The sequence below is a fragment of the Sabethes cyaneus genome, chromosome 2, assembly GCF_943734655.1.
Source record: "Sabethes cyaneus chromosome 2, idSabCyanKW18_F2, whole genome shotgun sequence".
NCBI lineage: Eukaryota > Metazoa > Arthropoda > Insecta > Diptera > Culicidae > Sabethes > Sabethes cyaneus.
Genome location: NC_071354.1, coordinates 150,972,819 through 150,992,707, shown reverse-complemented (window position 1 = coordinate 150,992,707; position 19,889 = coordinate 150,972,819). Strand labels below are relative to the sequence as shown.

The following is a 19,889-nucleotide window of genomic DNA, read 5'->3' as shown; positions in this document are numbered from 1 at the left end:
AGTAAATTTCACTAAAACATCATTAATAAGTATACTATCATGGTATACCATGTTCCTTTATTGTTTTTGTTAAAAACTGACAACTTTTGCTTCGTTAGTCTGGTCAAACCAAAGGCTATTTCATTGCACGCTGACCAAAACGTGATTTCCGAATGTTTTCTTAACAATTGTTCTAAGCGGAGGTCTAAATTATCGGAAGGTTTTTTTCGCTCCAAAAAGTATTTTTTATGATGAATTTGTACTACACAGGTACATAGATGTATATTTAACTGTTTTATGGAAATAGTTATGAATAACTCATTTTTTTGTTTGTTTTGTTTAAAGATTAGTTGTGAGCGGAATTAAGAGCAGTTAAATTAGTGTTGTTTATAAATCCGCGCGGATGTAGCAGGATAATATCGGGGGGAAAACGGATAGCAGAATATGCATTACTCTTCAGAAAACTTTGTAGACATGTTGAAGAAAGTCAAATAAGGTTGTTCAGCACGGAAATCTGCGAAAATGTTCAGGATTCCGGTTAGTACCTCACGGAATGGAATTTTTCTTCAGTTTCAATATATTATTATAAGAAATTTTGCAGAAAAAAGTAATCTTCTGTCTCTTCAGCGAAGATAGAAAAATCCTATTTCTTATATATGAATCGTTAAAATCAATTTTTCTATTTTAGCTCTCTTTATAGTTGTTGTATGATTTTTCCAAGTTCTATGAAGTTGTACAAATAGTAAAAATACACAACTTTGCTAAACGTAGCATAACTCTATCGTTACTTGTTTAGGAACTGTAGAACTTTTAATATAAAAAATACCCCGAATTGCTCGACTCCCGGCTGCCGATATTGGGATTTTTTATATTGAAAGTTCTACAGCTCCTAAACAAGCAAAGATAGAGGCATACTACATTTGGCATAGTTGTGTATTTTTACTATTTGTACAACTTATGGAACATGAAAAAGTCATACAACAACTACAAAAAGAGCTAAAACAGAGTAACTGAGTTTAACGATTTTTTCAATCTTCGGATTTTTCTGTTTTCGCTGAGGAGATAGAAGGTTACTGTATTCAGCAAAATTTCTTATAATAATATGCTCTAAAACTTTGCAGAACACATCAATGTGTTATATGGAAATTGACGAAAAATAAATTTTTTATTTTACTTTTAGTTCATGGACGGCCTCATATGAACTACTTTATACTGATATTTATGTGTATTGGTTACTTTGTGTTTTTGGCACAATGTCACCCCCTAGAAGGGGCGAGTTTGTGCCAAAGTTCATGCACTTCCAGTAAAATAATGTTTCCTTGTAACTAAACCATCTCTACGGTAGTTATTAATTGAACAATCTAATATGTATTGACAGGTTTGAAATCAACTTAGTTCCTAAATTGTGTGTATACTAAGCTAAAGAACAAAAATCTATGCTATTTTGGCACAATCTCGCCTCGGATGACGGTACATAAAGTTTAAAAATCATGGTTTTCCAGGAGCAGCGTTTTATTTCGCCGAAGTTGTTCCACGTTGCACTGGAATGCTTATGTGTATGATCGTTTTTCGGCCACTTCCCGTGGTCGGATCATTACAAATTTAGTATCAAAATAAGCGGAAAAAATAATGGTTTTTTCAAAATTTTTAGTCGTTCATGCCCCCTTAAATGACGATGTCGTTTTTCGCGTTTTAAACCACAGTTTACAGTACGGATTCTAATATTGTTTATCAGGAATAATTCCTCTGGAGTATGGATGAAATTCAATCCACTAGTTGACAAATTATAGCTATTGGCACGTCCTCAAAATTTTAAACCAATTAGTTTGGACTTCGGAAATGTTTAGGATCCGACGGTAATTCGCATAGATACTATTTATTTACTTATCTCAAACTTTCTTAAATTAGAGTGCATTTTGATGACAAAAGTATTTATGCCATTGGTTATTACTAATTAATATTCACTAACTTAATTGAAACGATCTGTTAATTGTATTCAAACAGTTTTGTTTTCCCTTGCATCACCCGACAACAGCAACAATCAAACTGATTCGGGCTTCGTGGCGTCCCCCGCTGATTGCATAATGTTTTCCTTCTGATGCTGACATGCTAAAACATTCAATCATCGACTAAAGAAAAGAATAGCGGTGCAGAGAAAATGACGGAAAGTCATAACAGAACAGACCAGAACAAAAAAAAAAATCCGCGGCCATGGTCAGTGACCTCTTCGGACAAAGCACGAGTGTGTAAAAAGTTGATCGTTGGTTTTTCGTTCCTGTTTGGTTGATTTTTTATCTTTTAATTTTAGTCTTCCTAGTTGGGCTCATCTTATGGTTATCTCGAGCTCGACCACGTTTACTTCCCCTCCGTCAGTGCCCGTAACATTTTCTAACATTATTTTAAACTGTAATAGTTTTTGCCTCTTGTTGAATGTATCCATAGAACTGATCGCCAGATCGTATATGCGTAGGGTTGAGATCATCGTTAGAGTGCTGCAGGCTTTCAATGGGTTCATGTTTATGCTAGGAAGGAACAAGCAGAGGCTCGTTTCTGGTCTTGTATCTTCTCTAGCATGCTGATCTTTCTCCTTGTAGTTGCAGCTTCTCGTGTTCTCTATTCTGTTTCATTCTTTGCGTCTTTCATACCATCCTCTCGTATGCGGCCTATGAAAGAGGACGCTAGAATAATTGGTGCCGTTGGCAATGTAGAGATAATTGTGTTATGCCCTGGACCACGGCTTCGATGTGTTAGATTTCCACGTCTATCGATACTTCTATGTCTGGGCTATTTAGGGTGTTTACAATGGCTGTTCGGTTTTTTTCGACCATTTATACTCCGTTGAAATATAATACAAATGATCGTAACTACCTAGTAGGAACTATGCGGAGATTTTAGTTGTATTTCAAGCAAAGACAGACTTGCATGCAGGTATATAATTACTGGATTACTGCTTTATATTTTATATCAAATGTAATAAAAAAGAGGAAAAAAACAAATTAATTTTACTATTCACCTTCTAGAATTATTTCCTCGTTCTGATTTTTTTTCTCTTCAATTTTCAACAACTGGTAGGAACACCTTATTTTCACAGCTATAGCATATCACCCTAGGATCGAATGTTCACTCCGATCGCTAGAGCTTTTAACCGAACTATTTGCAAATCTAGCGAAGTTGATTTATTCTTCCATTGATCCTCCGTGGCCAGTTTGCACCCAGTTCCCTTTCCCCTCCCGGTTCGGCCAATTATAGAGGATCGAGAATAAAGCCTACAGCAATGAACTTGGCATTGGGTTCAGCGCCGATCTCGGTCCGTTGCTCTGGCAAATCATATGGCGAAGAATCTCTACATATGTTCAGGAAGGTTCAAAGAGGAATTGCCTTTTTATTCCCATTAGATGAATACATATAATAAACATCAGTACACATACATGCCAGAAGATGGGAACTCCTGTGAGGTTGCCTTAGGCTAGTAGATTAGTAATGTTTTCACAACATTTATTCCATTTCATCTCGCTTTGGTCGGTCGGTCTCGGTGGATCGCAAGCGGGTGGACCGGAGAACTTTTGCTTTGGCGCGGCATCATCGGGAGGGCGTGTGCCATGGGTTGGGTTCTTCTCTCTTGGCAAACACGTGAATAGTGCTACCTTTAGTTCTGCTGTTTAATGCTCTCTGTTGGCTACTCCGCCGGCAACCCTTCACTCCTTGGCATCATTATTGTCGCGCGCTGAACTGCTTAGGCAAAAGCAGCAAGCGTTCCCGCATATCTTGACTGCCATTATGTAGCTCTGCGTAAAGTATGACCGTGAGGGTCGTGTAGTTCCGCATGCGGAATGCATCGATTTAATAAATTATAGGAACACGGAACATGAAAATATACTTTCTAACTGGGATGTAGTTCAGTATAACCCGAACCCGGACATTCAAATTAATAATTTCAAATTTTGAAATGTAATTGAGAATTCCACAAATCAACCAAATTACTTCAATCCTTTTGCAGAAAATATTTTTACTAACAGATGCACGAATTTATAAATTCTTAGAGTCGGATATCAACTTGCACAACTATTAACGAGAAAACAAGTTGTTGTTTGTGTAAGCTAATTGTCTCATTTTAATTAAGTTTCTTAAAGGGTTTAATACATCTGCAAAACTCTGCAAACGCAAAACTGAAAATAAACAGTCTACAATATCAAAAATACGTACAGAGATACTTCGAACTAAGGATACCCCGACATAAAGTAACCTCGAAATAAGACAATTTTATTAATGACAATTAATTTTAATTGGAAAATATCATGATCATAACTTAGAACTCAGCTTTTCACTTCATATGCTTACTCTTGCTGTTTGGTGTAAAAGTTGCTGCTTTTTCATTAGCATTATTTCGAAATCGAGTTGTAACTGTTTACCGTACTGTCGACATAAAACATAATTTTATATTCACTTTCAACAACACGAAAATAAATAAATTGTCATTAGACGATAGAAACCTCCAGTAACTATAAAATTATTATACTTCATGTAGACATTAGTCAGAAAAATTATGTAATAAATAAATTATGAAATAATTCTTCGAATGCTTTAAACAAAATTGCAGCATAGCCTAAGTGTACAAAATTGGAATCGGAACGATACTCTTGGAAACAAATCAATCTAATTCACGCTAATTACAATAGGCAATCTATGTTATAATTTTCAAATTCCCACATCGATGTTTCCCTATTAACATTGTTGTTACAAAACAGTTGTGACAACCGATGTATGACTAATTTAAGTTATAAACAAGTTGCTATAAAAAAAGTGGCTAAAGTGTGCTGCTTGCATTAAAATGAATCATTTATGATTCATGGGACAATAGATACTATGACGTATGATTAGGCCTGTTTGTTTAGTTGTTTTTCAATATGTGAAAAAAATTGCTAGTGGTGATCGGGAAATCAAAACTCGTGCAACAGGTTTAAACTGACGCATTTGTGTTACAATGAACATTGGCTCCGTATCAAATTCATGCAGTTAAAAGCACGCTACCGTAACATAATGGTGAAGAAAATCCAGAGAAGGATTGGAGATTTTCATAAATGTGCTAAAGAAATCAACGTTGGCAACTGGTTGGGAACTGGTGCCTGAATATTCATTTAGAAAATCGTGTAATCTTTTGTAAAAAAAAGTGATTTGAAAGCAGTATTTGATAGAGTCGACCATTTAGCCAAACTTGATAAATTGGAAGTTTTATCTAGCATGCTTCTCTAGCTAAGCACTTAGCTTTGCAAAAGTAAAATAGCATTTTGAGACCTTCACTATTTTCAATGTTACTGAACACTGAAGCCGAGCTTAATGGCCACTGGCGACCTAGACCTAAACAGAAGGTGGGGTACTTTTCAATCGATCGTCATATTTTGGACAGAAAATTACTAAGTAATCGGATAATGGCGGCTTTAACCCAATTAATTTATACAGCGAAAAAATTTCGGCAAATTAAATTAAAAACTCCAAAGTTCGGAGTTTCACCGGGATGTGTGTTCCTATTCGGGTCAACCCGTGAAATTTAAAAATAAAATTGAACTAAAAATTGAACTTTTTTAAATTAGACATTAGATTAGCATTTAGAGTTGAATTTGAATTCAGACTGGAACTTAAACATGACGTTATATTTAATATTCGATTCAAAATTCGAACTGAACCTGAATTTGAAGTTAATTGGACTTATGTCGAACATAAATTGGAATTAAATTAGAGAAAATGTTGAACACAAAATGGGGCTTGAAAGCAGACGTGAAAGCATACTTGAAATTGGACATTATATCGGATATTAAATTGAACTTGAAATTCGACTTTAAATCCGAGTTGAAATTGGAATAAAAATTCACTTGGAATTGGTTCTAAAATGGGACATTAAATTGGACTTGAAACTGGGCCTTAATTGAATTTCAAATTGTACTTCAATTGGGCTTGAAACTCTACTTAAAATTAGTCTTTATATTGGACTTCACTTGGGTTGGTTAATGGTTGGATAATGCGTAAAAGAGACCACTTAGCCTCTTATCCAGCAACTCTTATTGCTATCTCTACGTGGTACCAGCCGGATTATGAGCAACTGTAGCGGAGATCGGGTGACCACCCCCCGTGGAAACTAAGGCCGCGGCACAATATGTGTCGATAACCCAACCAAAACGCGTCGCTATCCTTGAGAAGTGGATTTTGCGGTCTCCTTTTGTCCAGCGCCTCTATGGTTCAAAGGTACAAGTACCAGCGAACCACATGCCCTGGAGGGTGTTGTGAGTTCGAATCCGGTTGTAATCTCAGATTACAGCTTGATTCGACTCATGCACCTTCCAGCATTGGACAAAAGGTAGGAGTCAAAATGACTACTTGTCAAGCATAGCTACCAATACCCCCCCCCCTTTCCTTTCCGCTCTTCCCCCTCCTCCTTCACCAAAAAAAAAAAAAAAATTTCCATTTCTTTCCCTACCGTCCCTTCAGCAATTGTAGAACCATCGTTTCAAAAAAAATAATAATATATGTATGACCTCATTCCAAGGTCAAGACTAAAAACTTGAGATTAGTCTATAACTAAGGCCGTATACTCAGAGCCGTAGTGTGACATTGTGTCGCCCTTGGCTGATACCCAATTTGGCGCCCCCTCATTTTTTAAATCAGTACTCGTTTCAGGTTTATTACTTTTTCGTATTCGCAAAGCAAAGCAAAGCCATGGGTATAAACGTCCTGTTGAGAACATGACCCTTCTTTATCGACAGACTTCGCAGCCGGTTATTAGAGTACAGGACAATTACGGGGCTATGGCAACGATCCTACTGACTCTGTAGCAGCAGCTCCCAGCCGAGATTCGAACTTACGACGACTGGCTTGTTAGGCCAGTTAGGGCGGTTTCGTATGCGCCCCTTATCCAACACTTAGATGCACTTGACGATGAAGAAAAAATACAAAGGATAATTCAATGAAACAAATTTGTTTTAAACACTACGTTTATTAAGCCTTCTATAAAAATGCTTCGACGCCCTGCAACGAGGCTTTGCAGCTGTTCACCGAGATCTTCGCTATGGCCGATCAAAAGATAGACGTCGGCATATTATTCAACTCTTTCGAGGCCTTGGCGATCAGGTCCTTCTCCGTTTTGGCTACAAAGTTATTGAAGTAAATACTCCGTTTGAGCTTCGTCCTAAAATTTACTATTGATCGCAGTTGGTGATCATCTCTGGGCGATTGCCTGCTGCTCAGACTCAAATGACGCTTCCGCATAAAAATGGCCATTTTGGCCAAGTACTTCTTTACCGTTTAGCCGGTTTCTTTGACCTCCCGGCTCAAGACGCGGAACGATGAGACCTTATTGCTCTCGGTCTTCATCTTCAGCTTCTGCTGCACGGCCGCACAGCACTGTCGGGCGGCCGGAACCAGGCTTCTCGCGAGAAAAAATGTTGCGAATGTTAGATTGCTCTATTCGGTGAATACGAAGTGCTTCATCATGCCCAACTTCTTCGCTACGGGTGGAGCTGGAAGTACGAACAAAGCATCGAGCGTAGTTGTTTGACAGTTTTCACTATGGCTGCTGCATGCAAATCAACCTTTTTTGGTAGGCCCTTTTTGGCGTTCCTAAGAGCTTGCGCCCTTGGCGGAGGCCAGTCTGGCCAACCGAACGCTACGGCGCTGCGTACACTTACGACCTTAGTTTCCACCGGAAGGAGGTACTGTGTCCTATCAGCACTATAAGATGGCCGCCCCATCACAAGACTCGAACAGAAAAACAGAACCCTAAAAAGAGTCAAGAAGATTCTTCTCGGAACATTCGGCATGGACAAGAGGTGACGAAATAAGAACACGGAATGGAGACTTGGTACCTGGAACTGCAGATCGCCAAATTTCGTTGGTGGCGACAGGGTGCTGCTCGATCAGTTAGAACCCCGAAAGTTTGGCATCGTGGTACTGCAGGAGATCTGTCGCAAAGGCGAGAAGGTGTGGAGGATCCGTGGCGGCAAAGCCCAATTTTTCCAGAGCGGTGGAGCGAGGATAAAAGGCCGTTTCTTTAACTACACCATCATATGTATTGTCCACACGAAGGTAGACCCGACGGTGAGAAGCAACAGCCGCTCACCACGGGAAATCAACATCGTCATCGGGGATGTGAACGCCCAGATCGGCAGGGAAACAATGGGCTCCATAACCTGCACTCTGACACGAACGATAACGGCCAGCGATGCATCAACTTTGCAGTTTCCCAAGGCTTGGTGATCAGGAGCACTTTCTTTCCTCACAAAAATATCCTCAAAGTACCTGGAGGTCACCGACCAACGAATTTCGAACCAAATCGACCATATTCTCATCGAGAACCGGGTTTTCTCGAACATCACTCACGTACGCTCCCTACGGGGTACGGATATCGACTCGGACTATTACCTAGTACCAGTGTATGTGCGTTCAAAACTATCGACGGTTTATACCTCGCTACAAAGCTGCCCTCCTTTTACAGGATGAAGCTCTGTCTTCTTCTGTGGAGCTAGATGCTTCGTGCCTCGAAAACGGATGGAGTATGATATGCTCGGCCGTCAACGAGGCCTAAACCTCGAGTGCACGAAATGATTGGTTTGACGGGGAATGCCAATAAGTGATCGAGAGGAAAAAAGAGCTTGGAAAAACTATCTAAGCATATCCACGAGAGAGAATTTGGCCAAGTATCGACGAGCGCGGAATGAGTTGACCACGATGTTAAAGAAAAAGCGCCAGAAGGCGGACAAAGATCGTGAGAAACTGGAATAACTATTCCGGGCTGCACGCGTAGGTTTTACGAGAAGGTGAACCAAACTCGTAAGGGCTACACACCTAAACCTGACATGTGTAGGAACGAGGGAGGGGATTTAATCACAAACGAGCGCAAGGTTATCGAGCGGTGGAAGCAGTATTTCGATGAGCACCTCCAACGGCGATGTAGCAGAAGAAGCAGAACGGAAGCTAACCTCGCAGTACCTATAAACGACAACAGCGATCCGGCTCCCGATCTCGAAGAGATCTGGCGAGAAATTCGTCAGATGAAGAATAATAGAGCCGCCGGAAAGGACCCACTGCCGGCAGAGTTCTTCAAAAATGGCCAAGAACCGCTAGCAGCGGCACTTCATTGGATAATTTCTAGGATTTGGTAGGAGGAGAAACTACCGGAGGAGTGGATGGAGGGTGTCCCATCTACAAAGAGGGCGACCACCTAGATTGTTGTTATTAACGCGGCATCACGTTGGTCAACGCCGCCTACAAGATGCTCTCCCAGATTTTATTGCGTCGTCGATCCCCAATAGCAAGACAATTCGTAGGGCAGTATCAGGCGGGTTTTATGGAAGCCCGTGCTACTACGGATAAAACTTTTATTTTCCGACAAATCGTCCAGAAGTGTCAGGAATACAACGTGCCCACGCATCATATTTTCGTGGATTTCAGGGCAGAATACGATACAGTTGAACGAGAACAGCTATGGCAGATAAGCACGAGTACGAGTTTCCGGACAAACTGACGCGGCTGGTCAAAGCTCTGGAGCGAGTGACGTGCTGCGTGCGCGTTTCGGGGGCACTTTCGAGTCCTTTCGAATAACGCAGTGTCTTGTCTTGTATGTTATTCAATATGGCTATTGAACTCCTATTGGCTAGTCAACTCCTAGCCTTCGTAGTTGACCTCGACATCATTACTAGAAACCTTGTGACGGCAGAGGCAACCTACGCCAGACTAAAACTAAATGGTAGGAAGCGGCCCCAGAGAAAGCAACATTTGCCTCCCACGGACAGTGACTATTGACGGCGATGAACTGGAAGTGGATGATGAGTTCATATATTTGAGATCTCTGGTCACCGCCGACAATAATACGAGTGAGGAGATCCAAAGACGCATTCAAGATGGAAATCGAGACTACTTTTCCCTCCGTAAGACGCTTCGAACAAGGAGCATACCCTACGCCACACAAAGCTGGCGATGTACAAAACGCAAACTGGAAGCCCTCTACGGACTTGAGACACTAAGTTTGCTTACGCCAGACTTACGTGCACTTGCCGTATTTGAACGAAAGGAGTTACGGACTATTTTTGGCGGGTACAAACGCAAAGCGGAGAGTGGCGAAGGCATATGAATCACGAGCTACAAGCATTGCTTGGAGAGAATGCCATAGCGAGAGAATGCCACACCTGGCGAAATTTGGGAGACTGCGATGGGTCGGCCTCGTCACAAGGATGCCGGACGACTGTACAGTGAAATTTGATCTCTTCAAGAACCCCGCTGGCACCAGGAATAGAGGGGCCCAACGTGCTAGATGGCTCGACTAGGTTGAAGCCGACTTGCGTGTGTCGAGACACGCAAGGAATAGGCGACGAGTAGCCCAGCACCGAGTGCAATGGAGAGGAATCTTCTCTTGGCTCTACTTTAGCAGCCATAACCCATAACCCATAGCCCATAACCCAGCTAGCACCAACTCGTATATCAATGTACGAAAACTATCGTAAATCTAAATATCTCCTAACAAACTCAAAATCGTAACTAAAGCTGGATAAAGTGGGATCAAGTTGATTTTCTGTCGTATATATAGTCGTAACGCTCAAAATTATTCGTAATCACGTATATAGCCTCCAAAATAGTACGACTGTGCCAATTTTGCGCATGAAATACGATTTATTAAGCATGTATATCTGTACGTAATGGTGATTTTTACCTTTTTTATACATATGAAAATGCTAGCTGGGAAGTAAAGACCACCATTGTCAGCGCATAAGTTTCTGTCGAACTTGTTAATACAGAATAAAGGGTTTAAACTTAGTCCAATTTGATATCCTGAAAGTAAACCGTGATAGAAAAATGAGTGACCATTCTTTCCTTTTGCCAGACTGCATAATAAACTGCCAGAGTTCCAAATTGTTGTCTTGCACGAAAACAGGGCTGAAGGGATATGTGTGCATATGATATGATGCAGCATTTCTCAAAGCGAAAAAAAATCAACGACTGTGTCCTCTGAAAATGGTTTTCATTTGTTGTTTGCAATTCTTTACATAGTTTTATTTCTGTCAAGTATGCTAAAAGCTTTAAAGTATAGTGTCGAAAGGAACTAGTAACATGCATAGCACGTTAGTTAGCTGGACCTAAGTTAGGCTGTCCACATCTTAGTTGAAAGACAACTATACTTCAAAGCAATCTATCACAATGAATGGTGCTATCAACCGTTTTAGCATACCAGTTTCAAGCCAGTTTCTTAAAGTTGACTAGTACTACTAGTGCTACTACATGCCGAGATAGGACAGTTCGAATTCACGGAGAAGTGATTCAGCAAGTACAGGTTGTGAAGTATCTTGGAGTGATGATTGACGAAAAATTAAATTTCAATGAGCACCTTAATCATACAATCTGTATGGTTGCTCAAAAGTTTGGTGTACTGTATAGAATCAATCGTTTCTTGACTACAAATGCAAAGATTTTGATTACAAGACATGCTGGCAATCTAAGACTGCTAAATTTCAGGAAAACGTGTACACAAAACTTACTGTTTTATGAGGGTTACAGTTTGTTTAAGCTGCCTCCTGAAGCCGCAAGGTAAGCATTTAGTGAAGCACTAGCATTTAGAGAGAATTTCAACAGACCTTTAAAATATGAACCACGCAAGAGGTTTGAATTGAGAGATATGTAAGAGAATATACGGAAGTAAAGTCAGATAAAATGAAATCTCCTTGCATTAACTGCATTCTCTGCATTACTATCATCGAAAGATATCTGCTCGTAAACTTTCCACGCATCAAAAGATGTGTTTGAGTGTTAAAGCAAAATCAGATGAAAATTGAAACGAGTCCGGATGTCCGATGGAGCATGGAGCCAATCACAGACAAACATAGCACCACAGATTTATATTGATATATTAATAATATTGATATGATGGATATACTGCTGTATTCAAAAATCGTATATTTTTGGAAAAATAATGGAACTCAATAATGGTCGAATATCTGTTAATCGACGGATAAGTATATTAACAACACTTAAACTAGTTTAAAATTGAAACTAATTTATAATAAATTGCGTGTGAAATATTTTCGACGCCGCTATTCAAAAGTTTTGTCAAAATAAAATCATCGAGACAATTGAAATCGTTCAACAACCTGCATATACCAAGATCGAAAAACAATCCAAAACTCCCGATAGCGTTCGCAAAACTGGAAGGATATTATGCTACCCGTAGCAAACAGCACGACTTCATCCTATGTAGGTCATGTTCGTAGTCCATTTAGTCTCTATCGATCGTTGCCCAAGGGTGCTCGCGGCAGTACCGTCGCGCCGAACCAAAGATCGCACCTACATTTATGCGTTTGAACGGACTCCAATAGACACGCGGAGGGACTAACACTCGTCAAAGATTTGCTGCTGCGATGAAGTGCCTCTTGGCTTGGCTGCGTCTCTTTGGGACCCGCACAGATTGGTGGCTTCTCGGGTTAAGTACTTCACAGCGAGAAGGAACCGAGTAAATTTTCTTCTCCCGTTCTTTGCCTAACAGTGGTAACATATACAAAGTTCGACGATCGCCGGGCGGTAGCGGAAGGCGCGGTTGGCCAGTGAATGGACTGGATTAAGTTCGATGTTTATTTTGCTTTCTACCTTTCAGTCTGCGGCAAGATTCTCACTAGAATGGATACCTGGTCCCGGTTCGGTCGTCGGTAATAAGTGCTTCGTGGTGCACGGGAACCGGTTGCGTGTGATTACATTGAATAGCGTGATGTTTTCTGTGGTGCTGATCGATTCCTAGGATACACGTCGATATGTTGAGTGATGTGAAGATGTGATTTGTACGCAAAGCATAGTGTTGTTGTAAGTTTTGTTTCGCTGGAATTTCAAATTTCAAAGTAATCAAGTGCCATGCTTGTGCCGCAATTAGTTCGAAAATATTTGCAAATGCTCCCATAGTGTACCCGCTAGTTACTCCATGTATGAGATTGGTTACAAAATATCTTCCGAAGAAGATACATCTAGCATGGATATCTATCTGAATTCTCCGAGCGGTGGATTGAGCTCGAGTTTAGCCAAATTAGACGAGGATATTGCGGATATGAGCTTCGATGCGGGATCAGAATTTAATCTGCACTTTTTTGATACGCCGGAGGATTCCAACACGCAAAGCGGCCTGAGCGATCATGACGAGTCGGTGGAATCGAGCTCGCTGGAACCCGCATCCAGCCCCGGCCCACCTTCGTATGCACCACCGCTGCCTTCGCTGGCGATCGCAGTCGACCAAGATCCGATTTCCAGCACGATCGTGGTGACAACTTCTGCGCCTCCGATGACACTGGTCAATCCGGCCACTTGTCTAGTGATAACTTCCTCGGAGCTGGCTAAAGTATCGTCCAGCAATTTCGAGCCAAGACCAAGTTCTAGATTAGGTAATTTGCACATCTTAAGCAATCGATCGTGTCTCACACTGGATGTGGCAGTTTGACCTAATTTTTTTATATTGTCATTACTACACAGCTTCCGTAAAACATAAAATCGATCCGCGAGAAGCCAACCAATTCACAGACAGCATACGCGATTCGTCGAGTTTAGTGTATATACGATACTCATTTTTCTTTATGATTTGATCATAAGCTTTAATCAAAGAGGTGAATAGTTCATTGTTTCACACAAGTATGCATGTATACAGATGTATTTGAACACACATAATCACAATTACATATATGAATTGTTCACACTAAATCATATCAAACTCGATGTTTTTACAAGGAAACACACTTTTTATTTTACGAAGCAATAAAACAAATGATAATCATATTAGTTCTAAAGTGCAGTAGGGTTACGAACCCTGTTCGTCATATGTAAACACGATCCATACTTCATTGCGAGTTTTTATAAGAATTAATCCGCAAGTACTCAAGTTGTTTACACCAGGTAAATCTGACACATCTTGCCTGTACATGTATACACATTTAGCCTGAAAAAATATTTCGAAACATTTCTCAGTGGAACAATTTTTCATGCTCATACGAAAACTGCACTTCGTCATAAGCAAGATTTCTTCCGTTTATCATGGACAGACAGCAATTATTTACAAAAATCTATGGATGTACGTTCTGTTCTGATTCAAACTTCGAACACTTAAGCTAGGCTGAAACTTTCTTCAAAGAAAAATGTTCGAAAATATCTTTATTCTACTCCCATAAATGGTTTAATAGCATGACAATTTAATTATTTTCGTGTTAAAATTTTAAAAATGAGGATAAAATGTTAATTTACATTTAAAAACACTAAAAAACTGCTGTTCGGTTTTGATTCAAACTTCGAACACTTTCATGGTCGACATTCAAAGCTCGAATATTTTAGTCTCAGACATCGAACACTTGTATTACTTTGAAAAGTACATATTAATGTTTTTAGTGTCATTCAACTTAAATAAGTGAAATTTCATCCTTTTTTAAACACTATCTTTTTAAATCCACCTAACAGTATGATTTAAATTAACACACAATAATTAGTTTCAATCCGTATTTCTGTAGTCAATTGCTAATATTTTCAAACTCTATGTACCACATCTGAAGCAAGTTAACTTTATTCTGCTTTACAATGCAGATAATTTATTTTCCCGAAGGAAAAACCGGATATTATTCGTGGGTGTTCGAAGTTGGAATCACACTTCAAAACGTGATTCAAACTTCGAACATTTTTTATTTATCTAATATCTTTGAAATAATGCATGAAATATTGTATTTTAACTATGCTTTAGTACATATATATCTTGCACTTACCCAATAATCGCGAAGTGGGAAGGTAAATATTCTAAAATTGGTAAAATAATGCAAACGAAAAAACAGCTACTTTTGCAAGAAACGCTAAGAGTATGCGAACGAAGTTAAAATCTGAGTTCTCACTTTTTTCCAGCACCTGCTAATTTCTTACAAGGAGTTCTACAGTTTAATGTCGTACCTCACCGGGAAGAGGACATTCTAACGAACACGGTGGTGTACAATAAGCATAATATTTTATCATATTAGCGATACTAACGATCATTTTATTCTGAAGTGTTCGAAGTTTGAGACTGTTCTAAGTTTGAATGAGAACGGTATTCCTTGAGCCGTGTGCAAGAGCTACCCAAAACCCAACTACTATAAAAAAGTGGAAATAGTTTGAATCACAGCTCAAATTTTCAAGTAATTACTCCGCGATCAGCGATCAGCAGATTCTCTTCGTCATGCCCAAAACTGGTAAAAAAACCAAGAGGACTTCTATTTTTTGAACAAATAATGAAAAATAGTAATTTTCTAACATATTCTTTTCCTCGATAGCGAAAAGACAATCTATAAATATCAATACCAGGTTAGTTAGATTGTAATTCGCATCAAAATTGGTTATAATGCTGGTTTGTTGTCTATATGTCTGGAAATTAGACGAAAACCCGCCGTAGACGAACCCGTCCAGCACCCTATAACTACAACTAATCCTATGGGGAGTACCAGTAGCAGAAGAAAATTGTCGCTTTTCGGCTTTAGCATGTTGGTCATTGCGAAATTTTTGGTCAATTTATGAGCTACTCAATTGCCTTCCTTAAGAAAAAATAATTTATTGATTAATGTGTTGTAAAGTAACTTACTTACTTACTTATGTGACCATGTCCGCCGGTCCGGCAGAACAAAGGGATGAAATCAGAGATCTCCACTGCTGACGGTTACCCGCCATGGCTTTTACCAGTCTCCAGGACAGGTTCTCGTCTACAGCCCGGATGTCGTTGGCTAGGCTGCGACGCCATGAACCTCTGGGTCTGCCTGTTCTACGCTGCCCTTGTGGATTCCAGTTGAGTGCTTCTCTACAAACCTCGTTCGCTCCTTTCCTCAAGGTGTGTCCGATTCACTTCCACCTACGTTCACGAATTTCTGTGGCTATCGGCCGTTGATGACGCCGATTATGGAGTTCCTCATTGGATATCCAGTTATCAAACCACCAGGCACGAATGATGTATCGCAGGAATACTTGTAGTTTTTGCGTTGTCTCCGCTGAGAGGCACCACAATTCGCAGGCATACAGCAGTACGGATTTAACGTTTGAATTACGGTTTTCGGAACGGAATTCGGTTTTCGTACGTAGAGTGATCTGGTTTGAGCGCCAAATGTTTCGCAGACCTGCAAAGGCACTCCTGGCCTTCCTGATCCATGTGGCTATATCAGTCTTGGTACCACCATCGGGCGTTGTTTGGCTACCAAGATATTCAAAGGCGTCTACCTGCCCAACTTGTTGTCCCGCTACTGTGAAGTTGGTGGAATTGTCAGTGTTCACTACCATAGACTTAGTTTTCGCTACATTGACTGTGAGACCTGCTGCCTGGGAGCTCTCGGAGAGGTCGTCTAACTTGCTCTGCATACCGTTTCGGTGATGTGCGAGCAAGACAATGTCGTCGGCTAGGTCGAGGTCATTTAGCTGCTCCATCGTTAGAGAATTCCAAGGCAATCCTCGATTTGGTCTACTGTCAATTGCTCCAACTAATATCTCATCCATAACGATGAGAAACAGAAGCGGTGATAAAATGCAGCCTTGTCTCACGCCAGCAGTAACCCTTATGGGGTCGGACAAGACGCCGTCGTGCAAAACCTTGCAGGAGAACGCCTGGTACTGACCCTGGATGAGATGGACTAGCTTATCTGGAACTCCTCTACGCCTAAGTGCGCCCCAGATGTTTTCGTGGTTGAGTCGGTCGAACGCCTTTTCGAAGTCAACGAACACCAGCAGAAGAGAGTCCTGGAATTCGTTGATCTGCTCCAATATAATGCGGAGCGCTGTGATATGTTCTACACATGATCGGCCAGCACGGAATCCAGCTTGCTGCCGCCGGAGAGTAGCGTCGATATTCTCCTGGATCCGGTTGAGGATTACCTTATAGAGTACTTTGAGAGTAATACAGAGCAACGTGATGCCACGCCAGTTACCGCATTCAGTTAGGTCTCCTTTCTTAGAGACTTTGACCAAAATGCCCTGCATCCAGTCCACCGGAAAAGTTGCGGTTTCCCATATATTGCTGAAAAGCTGATGCATCATCTGGGCTGATAAAGATGGGTTAGCTTTGACCATTTTGGCTGAAATACGATCTATCCCTGGCGCTCTATTGGATTTCATACTGTTGATGGCTGCTACAATTTCATCCATCGATGGCGCCTCCGAGTTGACGCGTTTAATTCGACGATCTGTAGGCGTCATACGCTGCTGGTTTTGTTGGTCTCTAACATTTGAAACTCGGAAGAGTTTGTTCAAAATGTTCAGTGCATCCCTTATGCTGTTCTGAACGGTCAGTCAGTAAATGACCAGCTCTGTCCTTTAGCGGCATCTTTGTATTCATCCTGGTACCACTAAGGCGGCGATAAATATCGTACAACAAACGGGTATCACCATTGGCGGTGGCGGTTTCTTCTTGTTCGGCTAGGGAGTTAGTCCAGACTCTCTTGTCCCGCCTACAAGCACGTTTAACAGCCCTCTCCAGTTCGGCGTATCGTTGACGGGCTGTCTTACCCGATCTGGTCCGCGCTCGCTCAATGCCGGCTTTCGCCTCTCTCCGCCCGTCGATTTTCCTCCAAGTTTCATCCGAAATCCACTCCCTCCGCCCGCTGCGCGCTTTGCCGAGGGTTTCATCACTGGTCGTGATGAAGGCGTTCTTGATGCCAGTCCATTGCTCTTCGATGGTTCCACCAGGTGGCAGCTCCGAGGCTCGAGATTCAAGTTGCTCGACAAGTTCCTTTTCACCTCAGAATTCTCCAATCGGCGGACGTCGTAGCGGCAAGATGATGGTCGGATGCAATATCAGCGCTGCATTTGTTGCTTACATCAAGAAGGCTCCTTCTCCATTTCCGGCTGATGCAGATGTGGTCGATTTGGTTTTCTGTTCGGCCGTCGCGGGAAACCCACGTGACTTTATGTACTGGTCTATGGGGGAAGAGCGATCCACCAATGACCATGTTTATGTTTATGTTTATGTAACCACAGAATTCTGTAAACAGTTCCCCGTTTTCGCTCATCTGTCCTAGGCCATGGCTTCCCATGACGCGTTCAAGGTTCGCGTTGTTTGAGCCAATCTTCGCGTTGAAGTCGTTCATGTGGATTTGGATGTCCCCCTTCGGGATTTTCTCAACCACGCTGTTCAGCTGGCTGTAAAAACTTACTTTCTCCTGCAGGTCGGCAGCATCCGTTGGCGCATAGCACTGGATTGCTGTAAGGTTCCTAACCCGTGTTCTGAATCTGGTAACGATTATTCGCTCATTTATCGGTTCCCACTTCATCAGGGGCGCATGTGTCCCTGGGCTCAGCAGGAATCCAACTCCTCTTTCTCGAGAAGCATTTTCACCTCGTATGCCAGAGTAGAGCAAGACTTGCCCGGACGATGTCCTGTGTTCGCCAATACCCGGCCAGCGGACCTCACTCAGCCCCAGGAATTCAAGCTTCAGGCGGCTAGCTTCCTTTGCAAGTTGAGCCAGCTTGCCCTGCTGGGCAAGGGTCAGTATATTCCATGTTCCGATTCGTGTCCGTGTTTTCATACCAAAGGTCGTTGCCAATAATCCAGAGAGATTTCTTCTTTCATTTTCGGTAACTTTTTTGTGTTCCGGTACAGTAGGCTGTTAACCTAAGGTCCTTATCCCGCTGATGGGGCTGCCATCTTAATGTGGGCGGGAGCCACTGTGCCCCTTTTCCTGTTAGCATACGACAACCGAAGTTGTCGAATGAACTGGATATGTCTTTAGATGTAATAGTAATAGGTAATATTGCATTATTATTCATTACTAAAAATGAAATGTTTTTAGTAATGTTACTTACATTTGCCTAAAACCTACTGCCTACTGACTATTTTTTCTCAAAATGTGGATTATACACTGAAATTTTTGATTAAAATTTGACAGAAAAATGACTGGGACATTTTCAAAATATCGTATAAAATGGGACAAAGGGTCCTAGAATATCAAAAAAAACCTTGCATACGACTATAGTTAATTGAGGGTTTCTATTTTCCCAGAAATTTTCACGGTGAAATTTTCCCAATTTCTCGAACATCACTTATTTTAAGTGTTTATAACTCTTAAACGAAGCATCGTAGAACAAAAAAATTCTTGTAAAAACGCAAGAAAATTTTCTTAGCAATCTAGAAAAAATTTAGTCGGGATAAGTTTATAATAAAGTTTTTCACTGGAATTTGAAGTTTAAAAAAATTGGAAAAACTCGTTTTAATCCACCTAATGAGGAAAGCAGTTTTTGTTATACCAACATATTCATTAAACAAAACAGTAATCGATGCGTCTGTGGAACGTAATTTAACACTAAATATACCGTGAAGTGGTGATTTGACCACATGCTTTTTTGGCTCACTTTCACAGCATTATTTTATTTTTTATTTTTATTTTATTATTATTAAATCAACGGGCTCGATATAGCCCCAATGATTGTCGATAGTTACATAAAAATACAGTGCATTATATTACTATTCCGCCAAACTATTTTTATTAGAAAAGCAGCACGAATGACCCAACACACAAAATTATTTCGCAAAATTCGAATTTTTATCCGATTGCTATTAAATTTTCAGAGTATTAATTTTTCAAATAGACCTATGTGACAATGAGAGATTCTCTTCGTGTCTCCTCTCTTTTATTTTTTACGGCGATACTAATTCATTTTAACACATCAGCTTTGGATGAATCGATTGCCGGAGCCACTAGTTAGCTAAATATTTTGAAAATTTTCTTTTCTATGCATTTATGTCGCCGTGAAAAGCGGAAGAGAGGAGCGCGAGAATGTCTCATTGTCACATAGGTCTATTTGAAAAATTACCCGAAAACTGAAACAAATTTTAGACGGATTTCACGCCAACTCGACCAAAGGTTGGCACGACCCTCTCAGGATTCAATGAAACTTTGTGTGTGTAGAGAGTTCAT

At 40.8% G+C, this 19,889-nt stretch overlaps 1 protein-coding gene across 1 annotated transcript in view; it reads left to right on the top strand.

The window, feature by feature from the left end:
* The first annotated feature begins 12,970 nt into the window (after window positions 1–12,970).
* Window positions 12,971–19,889, top strand: part of LOC128733618 (ecdysone-induced protein 78C) — a 50,220-nt gene continuing 43,301 nt past the window's right edge. Inside the window, exon 1 of the mRNA XM_053827339.1 lies at window positions 12,971–13,252. Coding sequence (XP_053683314.1) covers window positions 12,971–13,252 — 282 coding nt within the window. The remainder of the gene's footprint in view (window positions 13,253–19,889) is intronic.